This window comes from Rhinatrema bivittatum, chromosome 11, assembly GCF_901001135.1.
Source record: "Rhinatrema bivittatum chromosome 11, aRhiBiv1.1, whole genome shotgun sequence".
NCBI classification, from domain to species: Eukaryota; Metazoa; Chordata; class Amphibia; order Gymnophiona; family Rhinatrematidae; genus Rhinatrema; species Rhinatrema bivittatum.
The window spans coordinates 42,021,403-42,045,176 of NC_042625.1; the positions used below are offsets into that span (position 1 = coordinate 42,021,403).

The following is a 23,774-nucleotide window of genomic DNA, read 5'->3' on the forward strand; positions in this document are numbered from 1 at the left end:
TTTATTTTTATATTGACTTTCTCAAATGAGATTCAATGAAAAAAATCCCACATTTTGTTTTATTTAAATTAAACCAAACACAAGTGTGTTGTCACATTTTGCATTTTGTTAGCGAGCATGGTTTTTTTCCAGTCTTCTTGTTGGGTGCTCTCCTGTGCTTTAAGCCACCAGAAAGCCTCAGTTTAATTACAGTCTCATCTTGCACAGTGCTTGTTCTTTAAATGATCCTTGATTATGTGACTTATCCTTACTCTTGGAAGTCAGTACTTATGTGTTGTTCTTCTGTCCTTTGAATTATTACCGCGTGCCTAGAAGAAGAAGGTCGCCATCATGGTTTCAAACCCGATTGCTTTTATGTTTTCTCTAAATGCAGGTGCCTTGCAAAATCCTGGCTATTCTCCTTCACTTTTTCTTCCTGAGCGCATTTGCCTGGATGCTGGTGGAAGGACTGCACCTGTACAGCATGGTGATCAAGGTGTTTGGGTCCGAAGAGAGCAAGCACTTATACTACTACGGAATTGGATGGGGTAGGTGCTGCGCTCTTACATCCCCTTCTCCTGTTTCTGTCAAGTTAAATATCCCTGTGCAGGAAGCATTTTATTCATGGCCTCTGTAAATCCCCCCACGAACCCTCCTCCCCTTTCAAAAAAAAGATACAGATAATACAGCATTACCAAGAAACGGATGTTCATGCTGAGTATCTGCAATTCATTATCCGCAAACAAGAATGATTAGGCTTCACACATCAAGTTGTCCATATTAGTTACAGATTCTTAGCTAAGAGAGATTCAGTTTGAAGCCGAGCCTAGTAGTGGATTTTTTGGAGGAGCCCTTGCACTGAGCAGGTGATCCAATTCTGGTTTTCAGATGCCCCCTGGCACTGCATTTTTGGGGCTCTTCGTCTTGGTTTTTAATAGGCTTAGCTGCAGAACGGGGTACAATGGCCCAGGCGGGCAGGGGGTGGCACAGGGTGCCATGGGGAACGTGAAAGGATGTGCTCGGGTCCACCACGTCGTGGAATGCAAACAACCGGGTCACAGACGGCGAGCAACCCAGCAGAAGGAAAAAAAAAAAGACTATCTAAGAAAACTAAGGTCCCTGTTTAAATGCTACCCAGGATCCCCTTCTTCTTTTAATTCAGGGAGGTGCTGTACATAAGGCGCGTCAGACAAAGGGCTAAAAGGGTTTTTGGTAACTGATGTATGGCGAAGTAGTCTCTGTCCTGTAAAAATGAGGGAGTGCCCTGAAGCCCTCCTGATTTACCATGACCCCCCCCCCCCCTTCTAGGTCCCACCTTACAATAAAGAGGATTTCGGACCATACAGTGCCCCTCAGATGATGGCTCAGCCCGATGGCTGGAAGAGCACCCAAAGGGAACGACATCAAGGAATGGAATATAAAATTGTGGGCAGCTCCAAAATAGTTTTATAACGTAGCCTTTACTGAATTTCTTCCTGGTGGGTTCACCTAGAAGCCACCCAAAGCCCAATTGTAAAAATGTTACAGACTGTGGGTGATCCTAACTAGAATGTTTAATACCTGCGATGTCTGTAATGGATTTTAATTTAGATTTTTCTAGGGTGAACCCTTCCTTTTTTATCCATCTTGTATATCATTAGTCTGCTGAGGTGCAGAGCTTTAGGTAAAGAGGTACCGAAGGCAGCTGATAATCATCCATGCATCCCTCCTCAGCTAAATCATAGGGGTACACCACTCTGGGTCTCCTACGACCAGGAAGAGCTGCAATTATTGGGAGGAAAGCAAGATACCTGGGCTAAAATATGCGGCACCTTAACCTTTAATCTTCTGCCTGCCAGAAATAAGCTTTATTTGTTTTCTAGCTCCTACTCTGTTGCTGTTGCTGTAGATGCTCCTGGTTTGGAAAGATAAGGAAGACACATTGTTTCTTTTGTTTAAAAAAAAGGGGGGCACCAATTCTTCAGATCTTCCTGAAGTTTGAATTGCCTGTAGGGGGGTTAGGGTGGACGCCCCCCCCCCCCCAGCTAACTATTTTGACCAGCCCCGCGCTGTTCCCAGGATGCGAGGGTAACTTTAGCCCTTCAGCAGCTGCACCCGTATGCGCTGTACCCACTGTTTGTGCGGGGTGTCGAGCGGGGGCATGACAGCGCGTGCGTACATTTGAAAACTGCGTGCGCCGTTTTACTCCCCACCCCCCACCCCCTTCTTTCTTTTACCCGGTAATAAATATATCACGTGCACTGTGAAATCCACCGGGGGCGGAGGAGACGCAGTTTCCAGCCCGGCCTATTTTACCCGGGCAAACGACTTTGAAAATGGTTCTCATGGCTACTCCAATGCTGCTTCCGAACATCACGTGGTTTTTGTCCTGGGGTTGTTTCAACACAAGCAAAGGGGATGATTAGCTGGCCTTAGGCACGCTGGCTGCTACACGATGGTGCTTAAATCCCATCTTTTGTCAGTCATTTTACGTTTGGTTTTTTTCCCTTAAAATGGTATTGTCCTTCCTGGAGTTCGGCTTTGCAACTTACAGCATAAATGCCTATTATCAGTCAGAGCATTAATAAATTAGAATGGATTTTCCCCCTCCACCTACTCCCATGGAGGCTGTGGAAGAACAGAATCAGTAGGAAATCTGTACGGTCTACGCGCAGACACGCAGGCGGTGTCATGGTCCATGGTTGGCTTTTGGCGTTCCCTTCACCTCTTTAGGTGAGGTTGGGCTTCCAATTTCTTGGAGTCTACATCCAGGTCATGTGTTTTTTGGGGGCCACTTCTGTGACCTCGCTCGCCTTGCTTAAAGTGTTGTCATACCAGGACAAAGGCCAGAACATGCTGGGATGTAACTAACCGGCGCCGAGATTGGTTTGATAGCTCAGCGCAATTCCAAGCAGAAGGTATGAGTTTGAATAAGGAAAGCAGGAGGTGTGGCCTGGGTCTGCGGCTCAACTCTTCTCCTGCTACCGAGTCTGGCTAGGGTTTCCAGGGGACATGCGGTCCTGTTTTGTGATCAGTGATGGCTAAACTTCCCAGGACAGGTAGACCGAATGACCAGAGGTGAGACCATGAGCCGGAGAGTGGTTGGACGTGCCTGAGCTAAACCGTGTGCATAAGACATTGCATTTTGGTAACTGGATTCATAAGACAGATAGTTTTGGGGATAAAAGAAAAAAAGAATTATTATTTTTCCTAGTCATGGATTTTGTCATCTCCAGCACAGACAGAGACCAGTAATGTTCCTGTAATAAAGTGCGCCCTGACCTTGCAAGTAATAGAACACATTTCGGAGACCAGCCTGGAAGGAATGTCAAAGGTTCCAGTCTTTTAATGTAATCAAAATCCTTTGCTGGCGTTTTTCTAATCATATCTGCTCTCATTGTGCCTCTGTTGGAAGTACTCTGAAGCAATCTGCATAGACAAATCTCTGCCTCCTCTTTGCGAATGTCACTTGACTCAGTCTGCTCAGTGCTGCAGAGCCTGTATCAGTAACACTCGCTCCAGAAAAGGTGGCTCTGACGGCTGAGCTGAGACAAGGAGAGGTCCGTATTTATAAGATTTATGCAGGTAAAATCAACTTTTTCATTTGCCTGCATAAATCTGTTGCTTTAAAACTATCCCCCTCCCCCCTGCCCTTGGTCTGGGTTACTCTGCACAAAGGTTTTGTACTGATAAAGTTACTTGGACAAAAGGGAGGCAGGATGGGAGGCATAGTGCAGGCAGACTAAAATATTTAGCTGGGAAGCACCGTATTGCGTGCTGTCTGGCTAAGTTTTGGCGGAAAAGTCAGTCCATACACAATGCAGGCCTGAAGTTATCTGGATATGTTTATCCAGATAACTGGACCAAAATATTCAGCAGAAAACGTAACCAGGTAAGCTGCACTGAACATCTGGACAGAGATATTTAGATAACTTACCCTGCTCAATGGCTTACCAAACGTGAACCTCTGAACCGTGTGAACTGCAATCCAGAATTAGCAGATCAGTGTTTCCCAAACCAGTCCTGAAGACACGCCTATCTGGACTGGTTTTCTGGATAGCCAAAATGAATATGCATGAGATAGATTTACATGTACTGGGTCTTCAATGTATGAAAATACAATACATGCATATTTATTATGAATATCCTGAAAATCAGAATGGATGGGAGCCCTTCCAGGGCAGGGTTCAGATTCTCAGTTCAGTTCTCGTGACCTACCAGCTTGTCTGATTTTCTGGATACCTACAAGTAATATGCATGAAATATATTTGCTGACAATGGAGGCAATGCATGAAAATCTATCTCATGCATAGTCATTTGGCCAGATTTTAGTAGGTACACCCGATTTTATAACATGCGTGCGCAGCCGCGCGCATGTTATAAAATCCGGGGTCGGTGTGCGCAAGGGGGTGTAAACTTGTGCACCTTGTGCGCGCCGAGCCCTAGGGGAGCCCCGATGGCTTTCCCCGTTCCCTCCGAGGCCACTCCGAAATGTCCCTTTTACCAAATGGCCCATTTTACCCTTTTACCAAAGGGTAAAAGGCCATAGCAGAGACTAAAGGCCAAATTTTAAAATGGCCGCGTGCGCAAAAATCGGCACTTACGCACTTAAAAAATTCAGCCCTATGTATGCAAACATATGAAATGAAAGCTTATTGTGGATATCCTGAAAACTGGGCTTGTTTGTGACCTTTGCCGAGAGTCCCTGCCTTAGATCACTACTGGTATATGGCGGCAGAACTGCTCAGGAGTCCATAATGTATTCCAGCGTAGACACATTTGTAGTAAAGAAATGCAAATATGTTGGAAATAGGTGAGTAGAAATAATTTATTCAATCACCTATTCTATGCAGATGCATGCAAAAATTACAGTATGTACAGGGCAAATCTCCATAGCAAAGTCAACTATCCTTCTTGTTAGCCTGATTATCTTTTGTAAAGTAGGTGCTGGTCCAGTATGAACGCTATGCAACTTAGGAGTTTTGCAATGCAGAGTTCTCAGTGTTTTGTGGATGAATACTTCTTGTTGTTTAGGACCTAGAGGCACAATGCAGGCATAGCACTGTGCACTAAGCCAAACCATGATAGCTGGCTGCTGTGAGATAGCATAATCACCAGACCACATATCCATATAGTCTGGGTACTGTATCAAACGTGCTGCCTCTGCAGATTCTGCTGCGGGTGACATTGGGCTGAGTGCTACTCCGACAGCAAGATCTTCTGGCCAACCGAAGATTAGCGTTGGAAATGAAAGAAGCAGCATTCCGCTTTTTCACCTGTAGGTAGCCGATTTTGACCTTGTATTGTACCAGAGGGGAGTTTGTATGAGAAGACGCTGCTGAGCACGCACGATGACTCCTTCATGATATCTGGTGGAAAATCTTGGAAGGGAAGATGAAGAGAAAACCAGGCCTCTGCTCCAGCTCTTCCTGCTTTAGAATCCCAGTGACTCACGTTCTAAAACCAAAAGACCTGCCACTAGCACTTGAGCTCAATGTTGCTGTGACCTGGCTGCTTGCTTTTTGAAATCTTGGCCAGCAACTCTTTCTGAAGAGCTCTGCTGAACTGCATTGTGGGTGGGCCACTGCTGACACGTCCAGAGCACTGACATACGGCAGAGACACTCTTGTTTTCACATTGTTTGGGTTGGTTACCATAGTCCTGATAGCAGCAAGAAGCTAAACCTGTCAGAGAATAGGATCATCCTAATCCTCCACTGATCAAAAGCAGCAAGAGCTTTATTTTATTTTTTTTAACATTTTACCCAGCCGATTCCTCTTGCTTCTGTTGGCTTCCAGGTCAATCAGAATGGGACTCTGTAGGGCTATGGTGCTTCACTCAAAACTACTGGTGGCCACAGCTCCCTCCAGAACTCTGTATGTGTGCACCCTGAGTCTGGCAAGTAGAGGGTCGCTATGGTGCATTTAAATTTGAATTCTTGTGTATATAAATATGTTTTGTCATGGTTTTAAAAGTTAGAATTATGGATAGACCCCTATTTGATTAACAGCAAGAACAATGTTTGGAAGTCTATAACTTTTTCTGTTTTCTGGAGGTTTCTTGAAGTAAAGAATGCCCTCCAGGTTGAGGGTTAATGCCCTGCTCTAGAGGCGACAGACTTGAGACATGTCCCAGACACAGAAATAATACAAGTACACCTGCCGACACAATCGTAGACACACATCTCACAAGTATTCATAGAGTTTCCTACAATCTTTGCCTAGAGTTTTTGTATGTCCCCAAGCCTTCCAGATAGGAAAGAGGAAGTAATGGACTTTCAAACATTATTTTTTTCTTTCAAAATTTGAACACAATTATTGTTGTTGTTTGGATGCACAAACATAGCACGGCTTATCTGAAAGAAACTGTGGATGTGCACACAGACACGCACACACTCACATACATTTTGACACGTACACGTGTATTTATTTAGCCATTTCATATACCGTCATTCCAAATAAAGATCACAATGGTTTACAACATGATGTACATGACGTGCGTATATGTCTATAAACACAACATATGCAAGCGTATATTCCAAGAAAGCTCACATACTACAAGACCTTTGTTGTTGGCGTTATAAAAGGTATCCTAACCTACAGAGACTCCACGGTATACATATAACCACGCATACATAGACAAACTCATACATACACACATATTCAGCAGAAACCAGCAGAAGCCGAAAAAAAATCATAATTGGACAAATGAGGTGCCATGAAACTATAGGCAAGACCTGCTGGGAGATGAGAGAAGGATGCCCTCAGTAGAGTTGTGGTAATGTACCAACATATGCTGTGATGGCAGGAAACAAACAGATCCACGAAATGAATTTAATAGTAATCAGACAGACAGGTTGCAAAATGTTCTGTCTCTCTCTCTCTGTGTATTATCTGTAGTTTGAAAGGTGGAAGACTTACTTTGTGCCCCTGCAGCTGTCAGCAATTCAAAAGCTGATTGACTCTAAAGAAGGCAACCCTGATGCCGTCCTTTAAAAGACAAGTCACCGGGGATGAATTGCTTGGCCAGCTTGCAGAGCCTCTCAGTTCTCGGTCATCAGTTCTAATCCAGCCCTTGCCACTGGAGTGATCGAAGGCCAGGATCCTCTGACAGCTGCTGTGGGCTATGAGAAACAGGTTGGTGGTCCATACCAGTACTAGGCGGACCAGGTTTCTTATCTCGAGTGCCATCACAACTAGCACACAGCTGTGCCTGTGCCATCTTGAAACGAGTGACTATGCAAACTCCTCTCTCCCTGGAAGTGGTCCGTTCGGAATAAGGCAGAGCTGCCACTGCCCATGCTGTCCCTCCTCCATTGCTGCTCAGGTGGGAAATGCAGATTGAGAAAAGCATAGACAGGGGGTCAGAAGGAAAGCCTTCCAAGTTCTCTCAGATCTAATTAATTACATTACACATGTAATTTGAGATATCATGGCTTATACCATATGGTCATGAAAGGGTCCTTCCAGTTGCATATGTCTCTCTCTCTCTCTAGATATATATATCTGTAAAATCCAAACCTCGGAATATTAATGGGACCTGCATGCATATTTTCCACTTGCCACTGCATTAATTCAATCTTCCTGCTGTCTGCATTTCATTGAAACCTCCTGGTATGCTGCTGATTACAGCCAGCCTAAGACTGAGAGGATAGACATGGTTAATGTTTAATATATAAAACCAGTTTTTTTTGCCTCGGACTTTTCAAATAGATCGTGCTGTCCACTGATTCTCTCTAGCTACGTCCATTAGATTCCTGCTTTGACAGCCTTGGATGTTACTTTGTGGAATGACAATGTGGATGAGTCGTTTCCCAGTGGGTGCTGGTTAAATCAAGTTAGCACAGAGTGAGAACACGCTCTGAATTTCTCCTTTCCTGCGGCCTCATTTACATTCAATAAATTAGCTATTCTTGCTATTCAGGTGACTGCACTGCTTCATTTAATCCTTGCCAGTTTTACTGACTAGCTGGGGAGCTCTACTTTTAATTTTCTTCTTCGCTGACGATTAAAATTGATAAACAATCTGGTTAAGCCGAATTCTTCAGTGGGTGTCTGATTTTGGCTTGGTAAGACGGGAAGTCTGGTGCTCCGAGTCTGAATTCTGGCAAGGGAGAAATTACTACATAAGTAGGAGAAAGCAGGCAGAGAGAAAGAAAATCAAACATGTACCCAACTTTGTAGGTTTTAACAATTCATAATTTGTTGCGACAGGTCTAGGCATGCTATATAGATACATAATCGGATACTCTTGGCATCCCATTGCTTTCTTTCCAGTGCAACAATCCTATATATGCTGATTGAGTTAAGCTGAATACACTATCCACTGTTATTCTGTGTATTTATTTTTTGTATTCGTATAGTGTCCTTTATACAGAGTAACTTCCAACAAGTAAGATGCTTCTACAGAGTATCTTACATGACCAACTTAGGACAGATAACTAGTGGCCTGGAAGGCTGAGTGGGTTACTTATTTTACTGGTAGACATCTGAGAAATATAAATATATATTTTTTGTTTGCGGTAGGCTTGTGGCCTCATGAGTTGGCATTATCTCTGCAGCACAGGCAACCTTTCACCTTTAGCGATATCTGTAGAGTGCTATGGGCTGTTCCCCCACTGAAGTCTTTTGGGCTAACCTTGTGACGCCATGAGATGCAGGATCACAGGCTTCATCTGCCCAAACTCCCTCCCCTGCCCATCAGACTTTGTACCCTCCAGTGATGATCTGAACTCCCTTTCCTTAGTTGCATTTGTGTTACTGGAGATTATAAACTTGATGTTGCAGTGGAGGAGGTCTCTGTGCTTCCTGCAGCGTTATAGCTCACTGCCCAACTGGGGATGTTGAGCTGCAAAATATTCAATCCTCTGTCTGCAGATGAAGGACCCGGGCGCTGAGCTGACAACAGTGGGTTCCTCGTGGATGTAGCAGGCAGTTCTTGGCACTTTGTACCCAGGCCTCTTCATCGTGTTGTGCTGTCACTGTAAAGAGGAAGAGACTAAAGCAAAAGAACAAACTCACTGAATATTAGGATTGGGATTGCTGATTTCATGATTACCTAATTTGTTTCTTCTTCTTCTTTTTTTTTTTTTGTTTCATCTAACGCTTTTCTCCTGCTCCATTGGACTTTCAGCATAATTAGATCCAGCCTCTCTTGGGTTACAGCACCATGAAACCACGGGTTTCCCCCCCCCCCCCTATAGTATATCCCCTTCACAGCTTGCTTTCATCCTTCGATTGCAGCGACATTCCTCTGCCAGGGGTGGGGGCATACATTAAGGCTCCTGGGCCCTGAATCTAACTACTAGGAATCGCCCATCACACAATGACTCGTACTCTCTGACCCCCCTCCCCCGCCATCAGAGGCCTCTGCAGCTCTGCCTCTGAGCTATCAGGCCTGCCCCCATTTCTTTCTTGTACTGAGAATGTAACTCATCTCCATTGCAACGACATCTGCAGCTGGTTAATCTGGGTTAAAGGGGCTCTGGGGGAGATTTGGCTTTAAAATGCCTTGCACAAATTTGTAAACACCATCCCTTAACTCCCACCTCTTGCTAACGTTCAGCATATTTGATGGGTGAGGGCAACCGCTCATGACATGCGGAGATTGCTTAATGACACGTTCATTCATTCGACAGACGCGGACATGCAGCGAGCGTGAAAGGAAGATAAGCGACTTTCATTAATGCTGTGTTGCTGTCTGGTTTCTGCAGGGTCGGCTTTGGTGATTTGCGTTGTGTCTGTAACCTCAGCCTCGAGCAGCTATGGGGAAGGTGGAAAGTAAGTAATGAAAGGCGCACGCGGCCTTTTTGTCTTGCCTTGCAGGTAATCCATCAGTAAGGTTTTGGAATCTAGATAGCTAAAGAGATCAAAATGGTGCATATATGAACATTATCTGCATGCCCTAACTCATCTTCTAATTACTATAATCACTATTTCATGTGCATATTGATTTTGATGATGTTAATGTAGGGTTTGCAGTTTCTAAAAATGAATTTTCAAATTTCATGCTTGATTAGAATTTTGGTAGGTACCTTTTTTCCCCCTTTTACTATTTTTGTTACCTGCATTTTCTTTTTTGCTTATCCCACGAGTTTGCTCCAGGAACTCTATCTTCAAGTGGCCATTGTGCTGAATCTAGAGTCTTATTTAATCATTTTACAATTAAAATAACAGGGAGTATTCTTGGATCTTCTTTAAAATATGGTTGCCTCTCATAACTGCTGTACTTCTTGAGACTTAAGATCAAAAGGTTATGGTATTGCTTTAAGGACAACTGTTACTTAGGGGCGACATGACTAGTCCTGGCAATGTGAGGTGCCTCTACAGCAGCACTATCCACTCTAGAAATGTCTGTAGGGCTGTAGTTCCCATAGATTTCCTTTAGGTCATCAGAACTACAATACCACACACGCAATGGGGCAAAACCCAGGACTGCATCAGCATGTTCGGTTGACCCGGGGTGAGCTGGCATTCCCAAATGGCTGGCCCCCTTTGGGGCATAGGCACAGGCACCAGCAGGTAGTTCCAGTCACAAATTGCCCCACTGCTTTCAGCGACATGGTTTCCTCTGACTGAGGTTGCCCTCGAATTGCAGTGACCCCGCACAAGAGCGCTACCTGCCTATGAATGGTTCTCGAGAATGAAAAGTGAAACACACAGTGGCGGCCTCTGTCTGCCTTTCACTGCTTGCACTGTGTCACAAGTTTCCTGTCTAATAGCGCCACCTTGCAACAGATATTACATTGGACACGTTGGAAAGATGTTGTGGAATGTGGAACGCTCCCATCTCAGGAATTGTTCAGAATGGAATGTAGGCTATCAGATGCTCTTGTGAGTAGAATGTAAGCTCTTCCAGTGTCCTTATCCCTGCACTGTTGTCCATTTCTCAAGATGTTCTTGTACGCAGAATGTTCCTCTCTGTGACAGATATTCCTGCATGAGGAATGTTCCCATCTCCGTAGCTAGTATAAGAGAAGTTTGCTCCCGCTTGCCAACCATGTATTTCAAACTTTTCTTGCAGTGAATCAAACTCGTTTCCCCGGTTAAGGATCTGTTTTAGAGTGTGATACACGCTTCCAGGGTTTAGCAGTCTCGTACAGTGAGAGAGGGAGTTCTCACCCTTTCAAGGAACCCCATCTCCCCTTTTCTGTAAGGAAAGCAGATCCGGAGAGTGGTTTTGGAAAGAGTTCTGAACAGATGTGGTGTCGGAAGAAATTCCAATAGAAAAGAGTCAATCTAGAAGACTGTACTCAGAAAAGTTTAGAAGACCATCATGTATTGAGACGCTGATAGCATTCACTTATAGAATGTGCCAAATCAGTACCTTGACTATGTCTGTGAGTTATAATCATAGGTCATAACAAAGTCCATATTTTTTATATGCAAATAAAATGAATTTATCTTGTGAAACAGTTCTTGTATGCACTTTCTTCAATCTAAAATTCAAGCCGCCCGACGCTGTTCCCTCAGATACACTCAGAGATGCTGTCAGAATAGATCGTTGCCTGCGAAGATGTAAGATTACCAAAACACTGGAACAGTGTCGGGCGGCTTGAATTTTGGATTGAAGAAATAGAATTATACATTCACTATTGTGGGTTTGTTTTGATTGGAAAAAATTCCAAGGCAAACCTGTGCCGTGCAGGTGCTTTAGATGTTCACTATCTGAAGCATGTCTTTCTTGTGCGTGTGTGTGCGTATGTGCATGTGTGTGAGTGTGTGTGTGGGGGCGGGGGGGGGGGGGCATTGGTTTTAATATTAAATTCTGAAGAAAGCATTAAAAGTTCCTTATGCTCTGCACAGCTGGGTGTAGAAGAAAGGGAGTCTTAAAACTCTTCTCTAATTTTAAAAGGTAACGGAGTGCTGATCCTGTCCTCTGCTAGCACCCGAACTAGACTGTTTTATGGCCACCTCCTCTGTAGTCCATAGGTCTCCCTCTCCCTCTGTCTCACTCTCTGTTTTATTAATGCGTTCCTTGTTTTCTATTTTCTGTCCCCTATTCTTTTTTTCTCACATTCCTTCTCCCCATCTCCTTTCCTCTCTCCCACCTGCTTGCCAGTTTTCTCTCCCTCCCCAATATTTAAAAAGGGCTCCAGGGCCGATCCAGGAAACTATAGACCAGTGAGCCTGACTTCATTGCTGGGAAAAATAGTGGAAACTCTTCTAAAGATCAAAATCACAGAGCATATAGAAAGACATGGTTTAATGGGACACAGTCAGCAGGGATTTACCCTCACAAATCTGCTTCATTGTTTTGAAAGGATTAATAAATACATGGATAAAGGTGAACCGGTAGATGTAGTGTATTTGGATTTTCAGAAGGCATTTGACAAAGTCCCTCTATGAGAGGCTTCTAAGAAAACTAAAAAGTTATGGGATAGGAGGCGATGTCCTTTCGTGGATTACAAGCAGGTTAAAAGACAGGAAACAGAGTAGGATTAAATGGTCAATTTTCTCAGTAGAAAAGGGTAAACAGTGGAGTGCCTCAGGGATCTGTACTTGGACCGGTGTTTTTCAATATATTTATAAATGATCTGGAAAGGAATACGACGAGTGAAGTGATCAAATTTTCAGATGATACAAAATTATTCAAAGTAGTTAAATCACAAGCAGATTGTGATAAATTGCAGGAGGACCTTGCAAGACTGGAAGATTTGACATCCAAATGGCAGATGAAATTTAATGTGAACAAGTGCAAATTGATGCATATAGGAAAAATAATCCATGCTGTAGTTACACGATGTTAGGTTCCATATCAGGAGTTACCACCCAGGAAAAATATCTAGGTGGCATAGTAGATAATACATTGAAATTGTTAGCTCAGTGTTGCTGCGGCAGTCAAAAAAGCAAACAGAATGTTAGGAATTATTAGGAAGGGAATGGTTAATAAAACCGAAAATGTAATTCCTCTGTATCACTCCATAGTGAGATCGCATCTTGAGTACTGTGTACAATTCTGGTTGCCGCATCTCAAAAAAGATATAGTTGCGATGGAGAAGGTATAGAGAAGGGTGACCAAAATGATAAAGGGAATGGAACAGCTCCACTATGAGAAAAGGCTGAAGAGGTTAGGGCTGTTCATCTTGGAGAAGAGACAGTTAAGGGGGGATATGAAAGAGGTCTTTAAAATCATGAGAGGTCTAGAATGAGTAGATGTGAATCGGTTTTTACACGTTCGGATAATAGGACTAGGGGGCATTCCATGACATTAGGAAGTAGCACATTTAAAACAATTGGAGGCAATTCTTTTTCAATTAACGCACAGTTAAGCTCTGGAATTTGTTGTCAGAGGATGTGGTTAGTGCAGTTAGTGTAGCTGGGTTTAAAAAAGTTTTGGTTAAGTTCTTGGAGGAGAAGTCCATTAACTGCTATTAATCAAGATGACTTAAGGAATAGCCACTACTATTACCGGCATCAGTAGCATGGGATCTTCTTAGTTTTTGGGTACTTGCCAGGTATTTGTAACCTGGATTGGCCACTGTTGGAAATAGGATGCTGGGCTTGATGGACCCTTGGTCTGACCCAGTATGGCAGCTTCTTATGTTTTTATTTTATTCTCTCTTCATCTATTTTTTCTTTCCTTCTGCTTCCTCCACCCCCATGCACTTCTCTTTCCCTTCATGCTTTCTGTCAGCATTTTGGAAGAGATAAGCTGCTTTCTTCTGCCCTGCTGCCACCACTAACCCATTTCTACAACGCTACTAGACTTACGATCTCTGAAAAACAAAACGGAGAGTGTACACCTGCCTCCTGGATACAAACACCTGCATTTTCTCCTTATGTTGACTTCCCATTGCCTTCCGGGTATAATATAAAGTATTAACCATAATTTTCAATCAGTTATATAAAGACTCTACTGCTTGCTTAAGTGCATTGCTTCAGATATATAAGGCTGCAAGACAACTGCGTTCTGCCAATAAAAACTTACTTGAAATTCCAGTACTGAAGGTGGTGAGATTGAATATCACAAGGAGCCGCGCTTTCTCCATTGCTGGACCTAAATTATAGAACTCGCTCCCAGAAGCCTTAAGAATGACTGACTACGGATGTTAAAGAATTTAAAAGGAACCTAAAACCTTTCCTGTTCAAACAGACCTTTAGTACATAATCGCCATGTCAATGGCACTCATAAGACTCTTGTTTAATCCTCTATGGCAAGATGACATCCCAGGTGTTTGCCTCTCTGCAGATTTGATTTTGTTTGACTTGAGCATTTCTTTTATCATGTTTTTATTATATCATTTATGAATGTTTAATTATTTTATTGTGTATGTTAATTTGTAAGCCACATTGTGCAATCTCTGTAGACTGCAGTATATAAGATTTCCTAAATAAATAAAATTGGATCTAATCAAATAAGCAGCATAGCAGGCTTCAGAACTTATCAGGGGCCTCAGGCTGCAGACTCCCTGCTTGCAATGAAAACCCCTCCACAGTTTCAGTAAGCAGCCTTGTGCTTAAACCTTGCTGTGCAATGCTGGATAACGGCTCTCTGTTTCCTTTCTACAGTTGCTGGCTTTCACTGGAGAGGGGCGCTATCTGGGCGTTTGTTGCACCCGCACTTTTTGTCATTCTGGTAAGTTTCACTGATGCTGAAATGTAAGTTCCCTCGAGGCGTGGCATTGTGAGGTCATGTAAGAAGGGCCTGGCAATGCTGCTACAGGAGTGTTCAGCTGCTGCATTGCTCTTAGGGTGATACCTGGTGGTCAGTCGAAAACATGGCTGCCAAAAACCCCTGCATCCCGTGGAAGAGAGAAACTGTCCTGAGAAAGGCTGGGGACTCAGGTGGGTGTCAAAGCACTCATGATTGTCCCTTCAGAAATTTCCAGCTGAATATGCTGTTTGAGCCTTGACATCCCTACAAAAACCAGCAATGAAATTAGCTCTAGAAGAACATGTTTCTGACATCTATGCAAGACGAGGTCACCACAATGGATCATCCCTCGTTGCAGGTTTTAAAAGTTGACTGTGTAGCCTCATGGTGAATTCTGAGTCCTGTTTTTATGGCAGAAGGGATGATGATCAAAGGGAATGTAGGACGGGGATAGTTACCTGCTCACTCAAAGCCTAGTTATTAGCAGAGCTCCCCTCATTACCTATTTTTCATCGCTGAACAGGGCAGCTAGTTCAGATTAGATTTAGTCCCTCTAGGGGTTTTTTGTTAAAGCAGACTTTTTGATGTAATCTAATTAATGCTGTTGTTTAGATCAGTGGACTGACCCTAACAATGGCCATTTTGTTGGGCATCCTACTACTCTGATGGCCTTAGAACCTGATATATTTTAACTAATTTGTAGAAGTCTGTGCAGCTGTAATTGTTTGTTTATTTTATGCATGAATTGTCCTGGTCTTGTATCTTTAGCCAGGGATTCTTCTTTTTGTTTTAATTTGTTTATTCTATATTATATATATATATAAATATATATATATATATATGTATGTATGTATGTATGTTTTGTATCAGCATTTGTTGTGCCTCGCCTAGGTTGCTATTGTAGCTGACTTTGGCCTCTTGCTACAGAAAATGAATCTGGACTTCTCTGCTCTGTCCCAGCAACATCTGAGCCACTCAAGTGAGCACATGGTTTTGGACTTGGCTCACTGACCTGGGACAATGGTGCCTCCAAGCTGGATATTCACTTATAAGTGAATTTTCAAAGGCCTACGTGCTTAAAAACCAGGGTTTACGCATGTGGCCTGGCCATGCATAAACCCCGGTACGCGCACAAGTGCCGGCTGAGGGAAGAGGGGTGGGCCGGGAGGCGTGGTCTGGGATGGGTGGGCCAGGACAGTGCCATTAGCTGCTGTCCTGGGGAAGTGCGCGCTGGCAGCTGGCCAGTGCGCGGAGATTACTGCTGCTCCAGAGCAGCAGTAAGTAATCAAACAAAAAAAAGTAAGTAGTTAGGAAGCGGTTAATGGTCGGGGAGGAGAGAGGAAAGGATAGGAAGGTTAGGTAGTTTTATAGGGAACTGGGGAAGACCTACTTCCATCACTGCACGGATGTGAAATTCTGCCATGCATGTGGGTGTGGATATTATATTTTATAACATGTGCGTGCTGACGCATGCGTATTATAAAACAGTTGCATCCATGTATGTGCTCCGGGAACCGCACATATATGGATGCACACATGGACACACACACGCCGGGAATCGCACGTACCTGGACGTGCATGCGCGGGTCTTAAAATCGACTCCCTTAGGACTTTATTCAATCAAGATGTTTTGCAATAGACATAAAACAGGAAAAAAGTCCATTTTGAACAAAGAGCTTGATGTGTATCTGCTGCAAGTTTGTTTCCAAAAGTCTCAGAGCAGGTGGGAGGGCTGTCTAGATGCACAGGAATCTTCCTGCACACCCCATCCCAGGCAAAACTGAGCCAACCTGTACTAAATGAGTATTGACTTGCATAGACATTTCAATCTGATAAATCCAACCTGGCCGTACAAATCAGGATTTCATTTCAGAATGGGTTGCAGTCAAATCCAGACAAAAAGCTGAGTTGTGGGAGCCCATGTAAGGTAAACTGGGATTGTGCCTTAGTGAGACTGTTCAAATGTGATATAAAACCACATCTAATGTGCACACAGTCATGAGTTTTGTTGGTCTCACTTTGTCCAATCAACAGTTTAAAACTTGTATATATGTAACCCTGGTCACCTTGCTGTATTATAATGAAGCCATCTGCAGTATGCCACGGCCATTAGCAAGTTGTAGTAATGCTGTGGCACTTGCCTTTCTTGTATCACTGATATAGCGTGAATGTAATGAATAAGAAGCTGACGTTTTAGATACTCTGGGAGATGACATTTACAGAAGCTGCTGCATTATTAAGAAGTGCTTCCACATACACAAGGATGTCTTGATACTTTTTTTTTTTTCAAAAATTGTAAAATCCCATTAAGAAAAACAGATGCCCCAGTTCTGGTCCAGTGAGCCATTCTATTGCCATTCCCCTCTGCAGGGGAGCTAAACGGACGTAACATAACAGGGAAGAGAATCTGCGGTCCATTCCCACACCCAGGTTCCGATGCAACCTAGGAAGACTATTTGTGCGGTGTCAGAGCACCCAGGAGATGAGTGTCATAGAAACCTTTTTTCAAAAGTGGTTAGTTCTCGGAGGAAATGTCAGTAAACAGTTACTGGACAAGTCAACTTGGGGAAATCCACCGCTTATCCCTGGGAGAGCGCAAAAAAGGATTTTTGGATCTGCCAAGTGAAGTAACATAGTAAATTTTGGCAGAAAAAGATAGAAATGGTGCATCCTGCTGCCCATCAAGGTTTTTAGGGTTTAAATTGCCACTCTGTGCAGGTTCCCTCGTGCTTTCTGTTTAATGTTGTAGCTGCTGCTCCATGCAAGTCACAATGCTAAACGGCTACTTCCTAACGAACTAGACTGGCCGCTGTCAGAGAGAGGATGCTGGGCTCGAAAAACCCAGTGTGGCCCTTCTTATGCTCAGACCCAGCTCTCTTTAGTGATTACAGTGCTAAATTAGAAAAAGGTAGTGTTGCATTTTAATATTATTACATTTTTCTCGGTTTTCATAGACTCTTGTGTGCATATAACAGGGTTGCACAAGGACACCAGCTTTAGAAAGTTATTTTTGAGAAGGTTATGCTTTTTATCTTGCAAACTATAATTTAAAACATTTAGAGCCGAAGGGGAATGTCTTTGCTTATTTGTTTGCTCTTTTTCACTTCGGTAACCTATTTTTGCCATGTGTCTGTTCTGCTTGTGCTATAAAGCAATCCTTGGCAGCTCTTTCTTTCCGTAAACCTGCTGCGGTAACTCAGAATGCTTTCATTTCTCTCCGCGGTACGCCTGACACACACAGGCTTATTTGGATGGACTGCTCTCCCTGAAATATCTCTGATTACAGGCTGCATTAGACAAGAAGCAAAGGGGATGGAGAATGGAGGTGAAAGAGCAAAAAGAGAGGGAAATGTGCAGGGAAAGAGTTCAGTCATGGTAGCCCGAGATTCAAGGCAACTATATCCTGGTCTCTCTCTACACTTATTTCTTTTTTATAGAAATGCAAGATGCAGAACAGCAAAGAAGGTGAAAATAATAAGGGTGCTTTCCCTTTGAAAAGGTGCTTAAGATACCAATGTTAAAACCACTCGCCTGCCTTGCACCTGCTCCTTTGTGAGGGAAGCCAAGCAGGGTAGGAAGGGGACAAATAGCCCACATGTGCTTTTGAAAATGATGTGCACTGGACGCACGCCGTTTTCCGAAAGGTCTGCCCCCTTTTAATGTGCTGTGAGCCCACCTCCCCCCCACACACACACTACCCGTTCTGAGGAGGGAGAGTTTCAGACAGGTTGGTTTCTCCTGGGCAGTTCGTATTTACCTCCAGACTGTGAATGGCTTTGATAATTACCCCACCTACTAGATAGAAAAGGCCAAAGAAAGTGTGCGCAGGAGCATCATGAAAGGAAAACATTTTGATTCTGTATGTCTGTCTCTTACTAACACACACACACACACGCGCGCGCGCGCTCATTGACTGGGCCTTCCGAAGCATTCGGTATTGCCCTGGATGCTCGTTATATAAATATTGGAGCAGGAAGCTGTTTTCTTTCTCTCAGCCAATCAAACTTCCCCTGGCAAAACTCTGCAGTGCAGAGCACTGAGAAGCTTTTCATAGGCCCTGGAGAAAATCAGATTATTGTAGGTTGCGATACATTTTGTTGGAGTAACAAGGAGCTTGTGTGCCCACATAGGTCCTCCCGTCAGATGCAGGTAAAGCTCTAGAAATGCAGATTTTTACTGACCCTTAGGAACAGAGGCTCGTCCACCATGGGCCTTCCACTTCGGACCCTGGGACGTCAGCAGTTAAGCCAGGTAGGCTGCTGCCATTTAGACAACTTCTGTGTGCAATGTGATGAGTGTAAATGTTCTAGAGGCGACCACTGGTTCACGACTCGGCTGCTGATACATGAATGTATTACAGCAGCTTAATTATCCCTGCACATTTAAATTACAGACAATTCTTGCTTAATCACTTTGATTGCTAAAGAAGCCAGTGCTGTTTGCCAGAATTAAAGAGAAGATTATCCGTGAAAGAAATAAGTTAACAAAGTCTACTGTCCCAGTCATGAGTTCCCAAGACCCTTTTAGAAAACGAGCTAATTTTGCAGTTAAGGTGGACTCGCTGTGCATCAGACATCTAGCTTACAATTATCAGTTCATCAAGCATCTTGTCACGGTTTGTCACCATTTTAATTTTCGTCCATCATAGAAATAGTCTAATCTGGTTCCCCAACCACCTAGTGAAGTTAAAATGACCAGGGCTGTTGGAGAAGTTGCCATTAGGTTAATGGACTAAGTATTATTGTGACTGAATCTTAGTTTTAGTTGGTGGTGCAAGAGATCTCTTTCAGAAATTGTTCAATATTTGAAAGCGGCAGGTCTGTGGAAAGCATGCAGTGAGTTTGCTTTTCTGTCAAGTCTGTTTTGAATATACTCCATTATGCAGCTAAATCATAGTTACACTGTAATTACACAGTATGTGCTGTGCTAGCTAATAGATGCATTGTAGTTACACCATAGCTAACATCATAATTACATAATAGGCAGAAGGTTTTAGTGCTTTACTTTACCATACAGCCTCATTCACAATGATACGTTTGGCCATTTATCATGGGAAAAATGCTGTTTTCTTGCAGTAAATGGCCTAACGTGGGGATAACTCGAGATATTTGAAATATCTCTCATTGTTTGAGCCTCAGCATTGCACGTATTTAAATGAGCACATTAGCATGCAAACACATGCTCTAACAGAGGGTGAAGCCTCAGTAGATGCTGCATCATAAGTGCCTATTGGTTACTTAACCTTTGTCTCGTCATTGAAGAACAGCTGAGAAGGAGATGACATGGACAGTTTTAGTCTAAAAAAATACTCTCAAAATTATTAAATGTTTAAGAAATGCTGATCAAAATGTATGTATTTATATTCATATTTGGACCTTCATAAATGTGGGTATCATGCTGGCTGGGGTTGGGGAACACCCCCTCAGGGGCAGGGCAGGACCGCAGGGCTAGACTGGGGTTTATCTTCTTCTTCATATTCATCCCCCTCCCCCGCAGATTGAGCCCTTGGGTTCTGGGGGCCAGTAGGGCTTGGCTTTGGTGGCAGGATATCATGGTGAAGGAAAGTCTGGCTGGACAAGGCAGGGCAAGCTGGACATTGTGGAAGAGACAGGCTGAAAGATGAGGACTGGATACTGGAGCAGTCGGAGGGTGTTCAGAAAAGCAGTTTTTTCTGCTTTTCTGTACACTTCCCCAGTGCCGGCCGAAATTAACGCCTACCTTTGGGCAGGTGTTAATTTCTGAAAGTAAAATGTGTGACCAACCCCCCTAAAACTAATAGCGCCCGCAACATGCAAATGCATGTTGAGGCCCTATTAGTTATTCCCGCGCGATACAGTAAGTAAAATGTGCAGCCAAGCCGCACATTTTACTTTCAGAAATTAACGCCTGCCCAAAGGCTGGCGTTGATTTCGGCCGGCACCGGGGAAGTGTACAGAAAAGCAGAAAAAAACTGCTTTTCTGTACACCCTCCGACTTAATATCATAGCGATATTAAGTTGGAAGCCCCAAAAGTAAAAAAAAAGTAAAAATTAAAAAAAATAAAAAATCAGCCCACGGGTTGGAAGATGGATGCTCAATTATGCCAGTGTCCATAGGGGTAGAGCTAGCGCTTCGAAAACGCACGTCCAAACCCAGGCTAACAGTGCGCTCCACTGGAGAAACAGGGCATGGTGAGGCTGCATGGCAGGCAAAACCAAGATAGCGGTCTGTGCTCTCACAAAACAAACTTTGAGCTGCAAACTTCTCTTCCCATATGAACATAAGAACTTGCCATACTGGATTTGACCAAGGGTCCATCAAGCCCAGCATCCTGTTTCCAACAGTGGCCAATCCAGGCTAGAAGTACCTGGCAAGTACCCTCTTTTCACCATTTTTTTAAAATAATCATCAGTCCATTTAATCCATAGCTAATCAATATTGTCTCCTTTTTTAAATTTTTCTTTCTTATGCAAGTAAACATTTTTAAAAGGCACAAATTCCCCAGCTTAGATTTTATGATGACAATTACCTCGTAATTTTTATAACATTCCCAACATGGGGCAATCAGTAGTATGGACAGTTTTCTGACATTTTCTGAGATGTCAGTAAAATCTGTAACTGGAGCTCCAGTTTGTGTCATAGAGGCCAATGTATTTATGAAAAATGCTCAACACCCCCCTTCCCGTTTTCAGGATTTACCACATTAATCTCCCATCCATAATGGATCCTATAGGAGCCCTTCAGATCCTTGCGTCTCTTCGAACGGATCCCCCTGAATACGGTCTCCCTGTGTGCAGTACTCGTGCAGCGCTCCAGGAACGGTTTCCTCGCAATGTACGGTAAATATGTGCAGCAGGAAATACAGAACGGAGAGCTCCTATCTCAATGGGCTTGAGGTGACATTAATAGATTCAAATGATGGCCAGGGCTCTCTCTTTGCTACTTGAAATGGACAAAACACTGAGCAATACGGAACAATTTACTTCTATGGCCTCGCTCCCGCAGTGCTTTCTTCTAGCGCACGCAGGATGACAGTCATTCTCCCTTTTGGAAATGCACAGAAGGTCTGCATTTCTCGTTGTTGCTTTCAGACCATGTTGCTGTTCAGTTCAGTTCTTTCAGGTAATGAGTTTGTGGGACAAATGTTTGAATCTCAGCAGTATCTTTTAACTCTTTTTGTGTGAGCTCAAAAGCTTTTGTCGCCTTGTTTCCTATTTTTAGAGTTGATCTTTTATCTTTGGGGGCTGTTAGTTTGGTTTAAACCATCTAAGTGTGATTAAAGTGTTCATGAGTGAACAACCAATGCTTCTCTCATAGACACCTTTCAACTGGAAATCTGTGTGCAGTTACGGAACAGGAGCAATTCACAATATTTAGAGTTCAGGCCATATCGTACTGTGCATTTTTCCTATACGGGGAGGGGCAATTTTTCCAGGTTGTTTCTGCGGGTGAAACAGTTTTTTGCCTGTGTAAAGCAGGGGCATTGGAAACTTGCCCCTCTCAATCCAATGCTGGTCACCGTGTGGGCACTTTCTTATACACTTGGCAAAAAAAAAGGGGTTGGCTAAGTCAAGGAAGGAAAATGAAATGCAGGGATTTTATTTTCAGAGCTCACCGAGGGACGTTTTGAAAGCTATTTACCCGGGTAAAATATCTGACTGAAATTTGGTCTCCTCCAGGATGGATAAAAGTGCACGCATATTTTTGACCACGTTGAAACGAGGCAGTCCTATGGGCATGTGTAGGACAGGGCAGTATAACAGTCCGCGTGCATTTGATTTTCAGACGTACCCGTGGCACTCGGCCACCTGCACAGATAGCCGTACGGTGCACCGTAGGTGGCCGCTTTCAGCACCCACACTTTGCCCTCGCTAATTTCCAAAAAGCAGCAAGGCGGGCGATTGGAAAATGTGCGTGACGTCCCCCCGTTCTGCTGCCCTGCGGTTTGCGACTAGGCAGGATGTAGGAAAACTTCCCCCACTACAATCAGACTATCTCACGTGACGGGGGGGGGGGGGGGAGAACTGAAAGGTTTTTACATGGGTGAGGGCACGTTTTCCCGCACACATAAATGCTATTTTGAAAATTGCTCCTCCCCCTTCCGAATACGGGTAAAAGCAGCACCCGCACTTTCTTCGGGCAGAACGAAAGGTTCAGAGTTAGAGAGGGAGGGTGAAAGTTTGCATGGGGGATTTAATTTCCCAGCTGTGATGCATGTACCCCTGAACACAAGAGCACAGCGCACGAAGGGCCACGCTAGGTCGGACCCAGGGTCCGTCGAGCCCAGCATCCTGTCCCCCAACCGTGGCCAGTCCGGTTCATTTGGATCCATCCCTGTTCCTCGTTCCCAGCTGTGGGAGGTGGCCATCCCAGGGCATTGCCTCGTTAGTAGGTGTTCACGGGCCCCCTCCACCAGAAACCCTTTGGATCTTTCTTCCTGCTTTCATGCAGGCCCAAAGTACTCGGGGCACATTTGTGTGCGGTGGTCGCATTTTGAAAGAGGAAACTCTGCGAAGAGATTCGCCTTAGAGGGAAAAGAATGCGCTGGCCGTGCCGTGAGTGCAGACTACCCGCGGGACTGCGAGATCCCTGCGGCGCCGCATTGCTGCCGTCTGTGTGCCTTGCATGCTGCATATACTTGTGAATGCTTTACCAAAGCTGTGCACGGAGCGAACCGAAGCAGAATTTGGACACCTGAAGCACCGTGAAAAATGTCAGGGTGTCTGTATTTCCAATCCAGCCCAAATAAACCCAATTAAACCCGAGCTTCCTATTATACTAATGCTCTAACCTGCAAAGCACAGAAGCTATTCCAGCTTCATTCTGGCTTGATATTAAAATGCATCTAACTGCATAGCTCAACAGTGAGTCCCCAGTATCTGACAGAAGTAGTCCATCAACAGTTTGGAGAAGGAAGAAGCGTATCTCATGGAACGCTCATTATATTTTAGCCCGCAAATGCCATAAACTTTCAGTATCATTGCAAATATATGAGATCGTTAAATACAAATACACATTCCAGTGCCTTGCTTATTCTCCTGCTCAGATGAGGAAAATAAACATTTAGAAAAGAAATTGCACTGATTTATTTTTTTTTTTAATCTGCCGTGCCAGTTTTGCTTCTGGATTGCTCGTGTCATGCTGCTCAGTCTGAAATAGGCTTCCCCGCAGATTTGTCTCTTTGTTGGCGTATGGTCATATTGAGTTAAACGAGGGACTGAAAGAAATGCCTTGGTCTCTGG

At 43.9% G+C, this 23,774-nt stretch overlaps 1 protein-coding gene across 2 annotated transcripts in view; it reads left to right on the forward strand.

Moving 5' to 3' along the window:
- ADGRD1 (adhesion G protein-coupled receptor D1) overlaps positions 1-23,774 on the forward strand; it is a 268,529-nt gene that overhangs the window by 185,778 nt on the left and 58,977 nt on the right. For both annotated transcript variants that reach the window (XM_029571131.1, XM_029571132.1), the window contains 3 exons: positions 374-527; positions 9,671-9,737; positions 14,469-14,535. In XM_029571131.1, the coding sequence (XP_029426991.1) occupies positions 374-527; positions 9,671-9,737; positions 14,469-14,535 (288 nt within the window). The remainder of the gene's footprint in view (positions 1-373; positions 528-9,670; positions 9,738-14,468; positions 14,536-23,774) is intronic.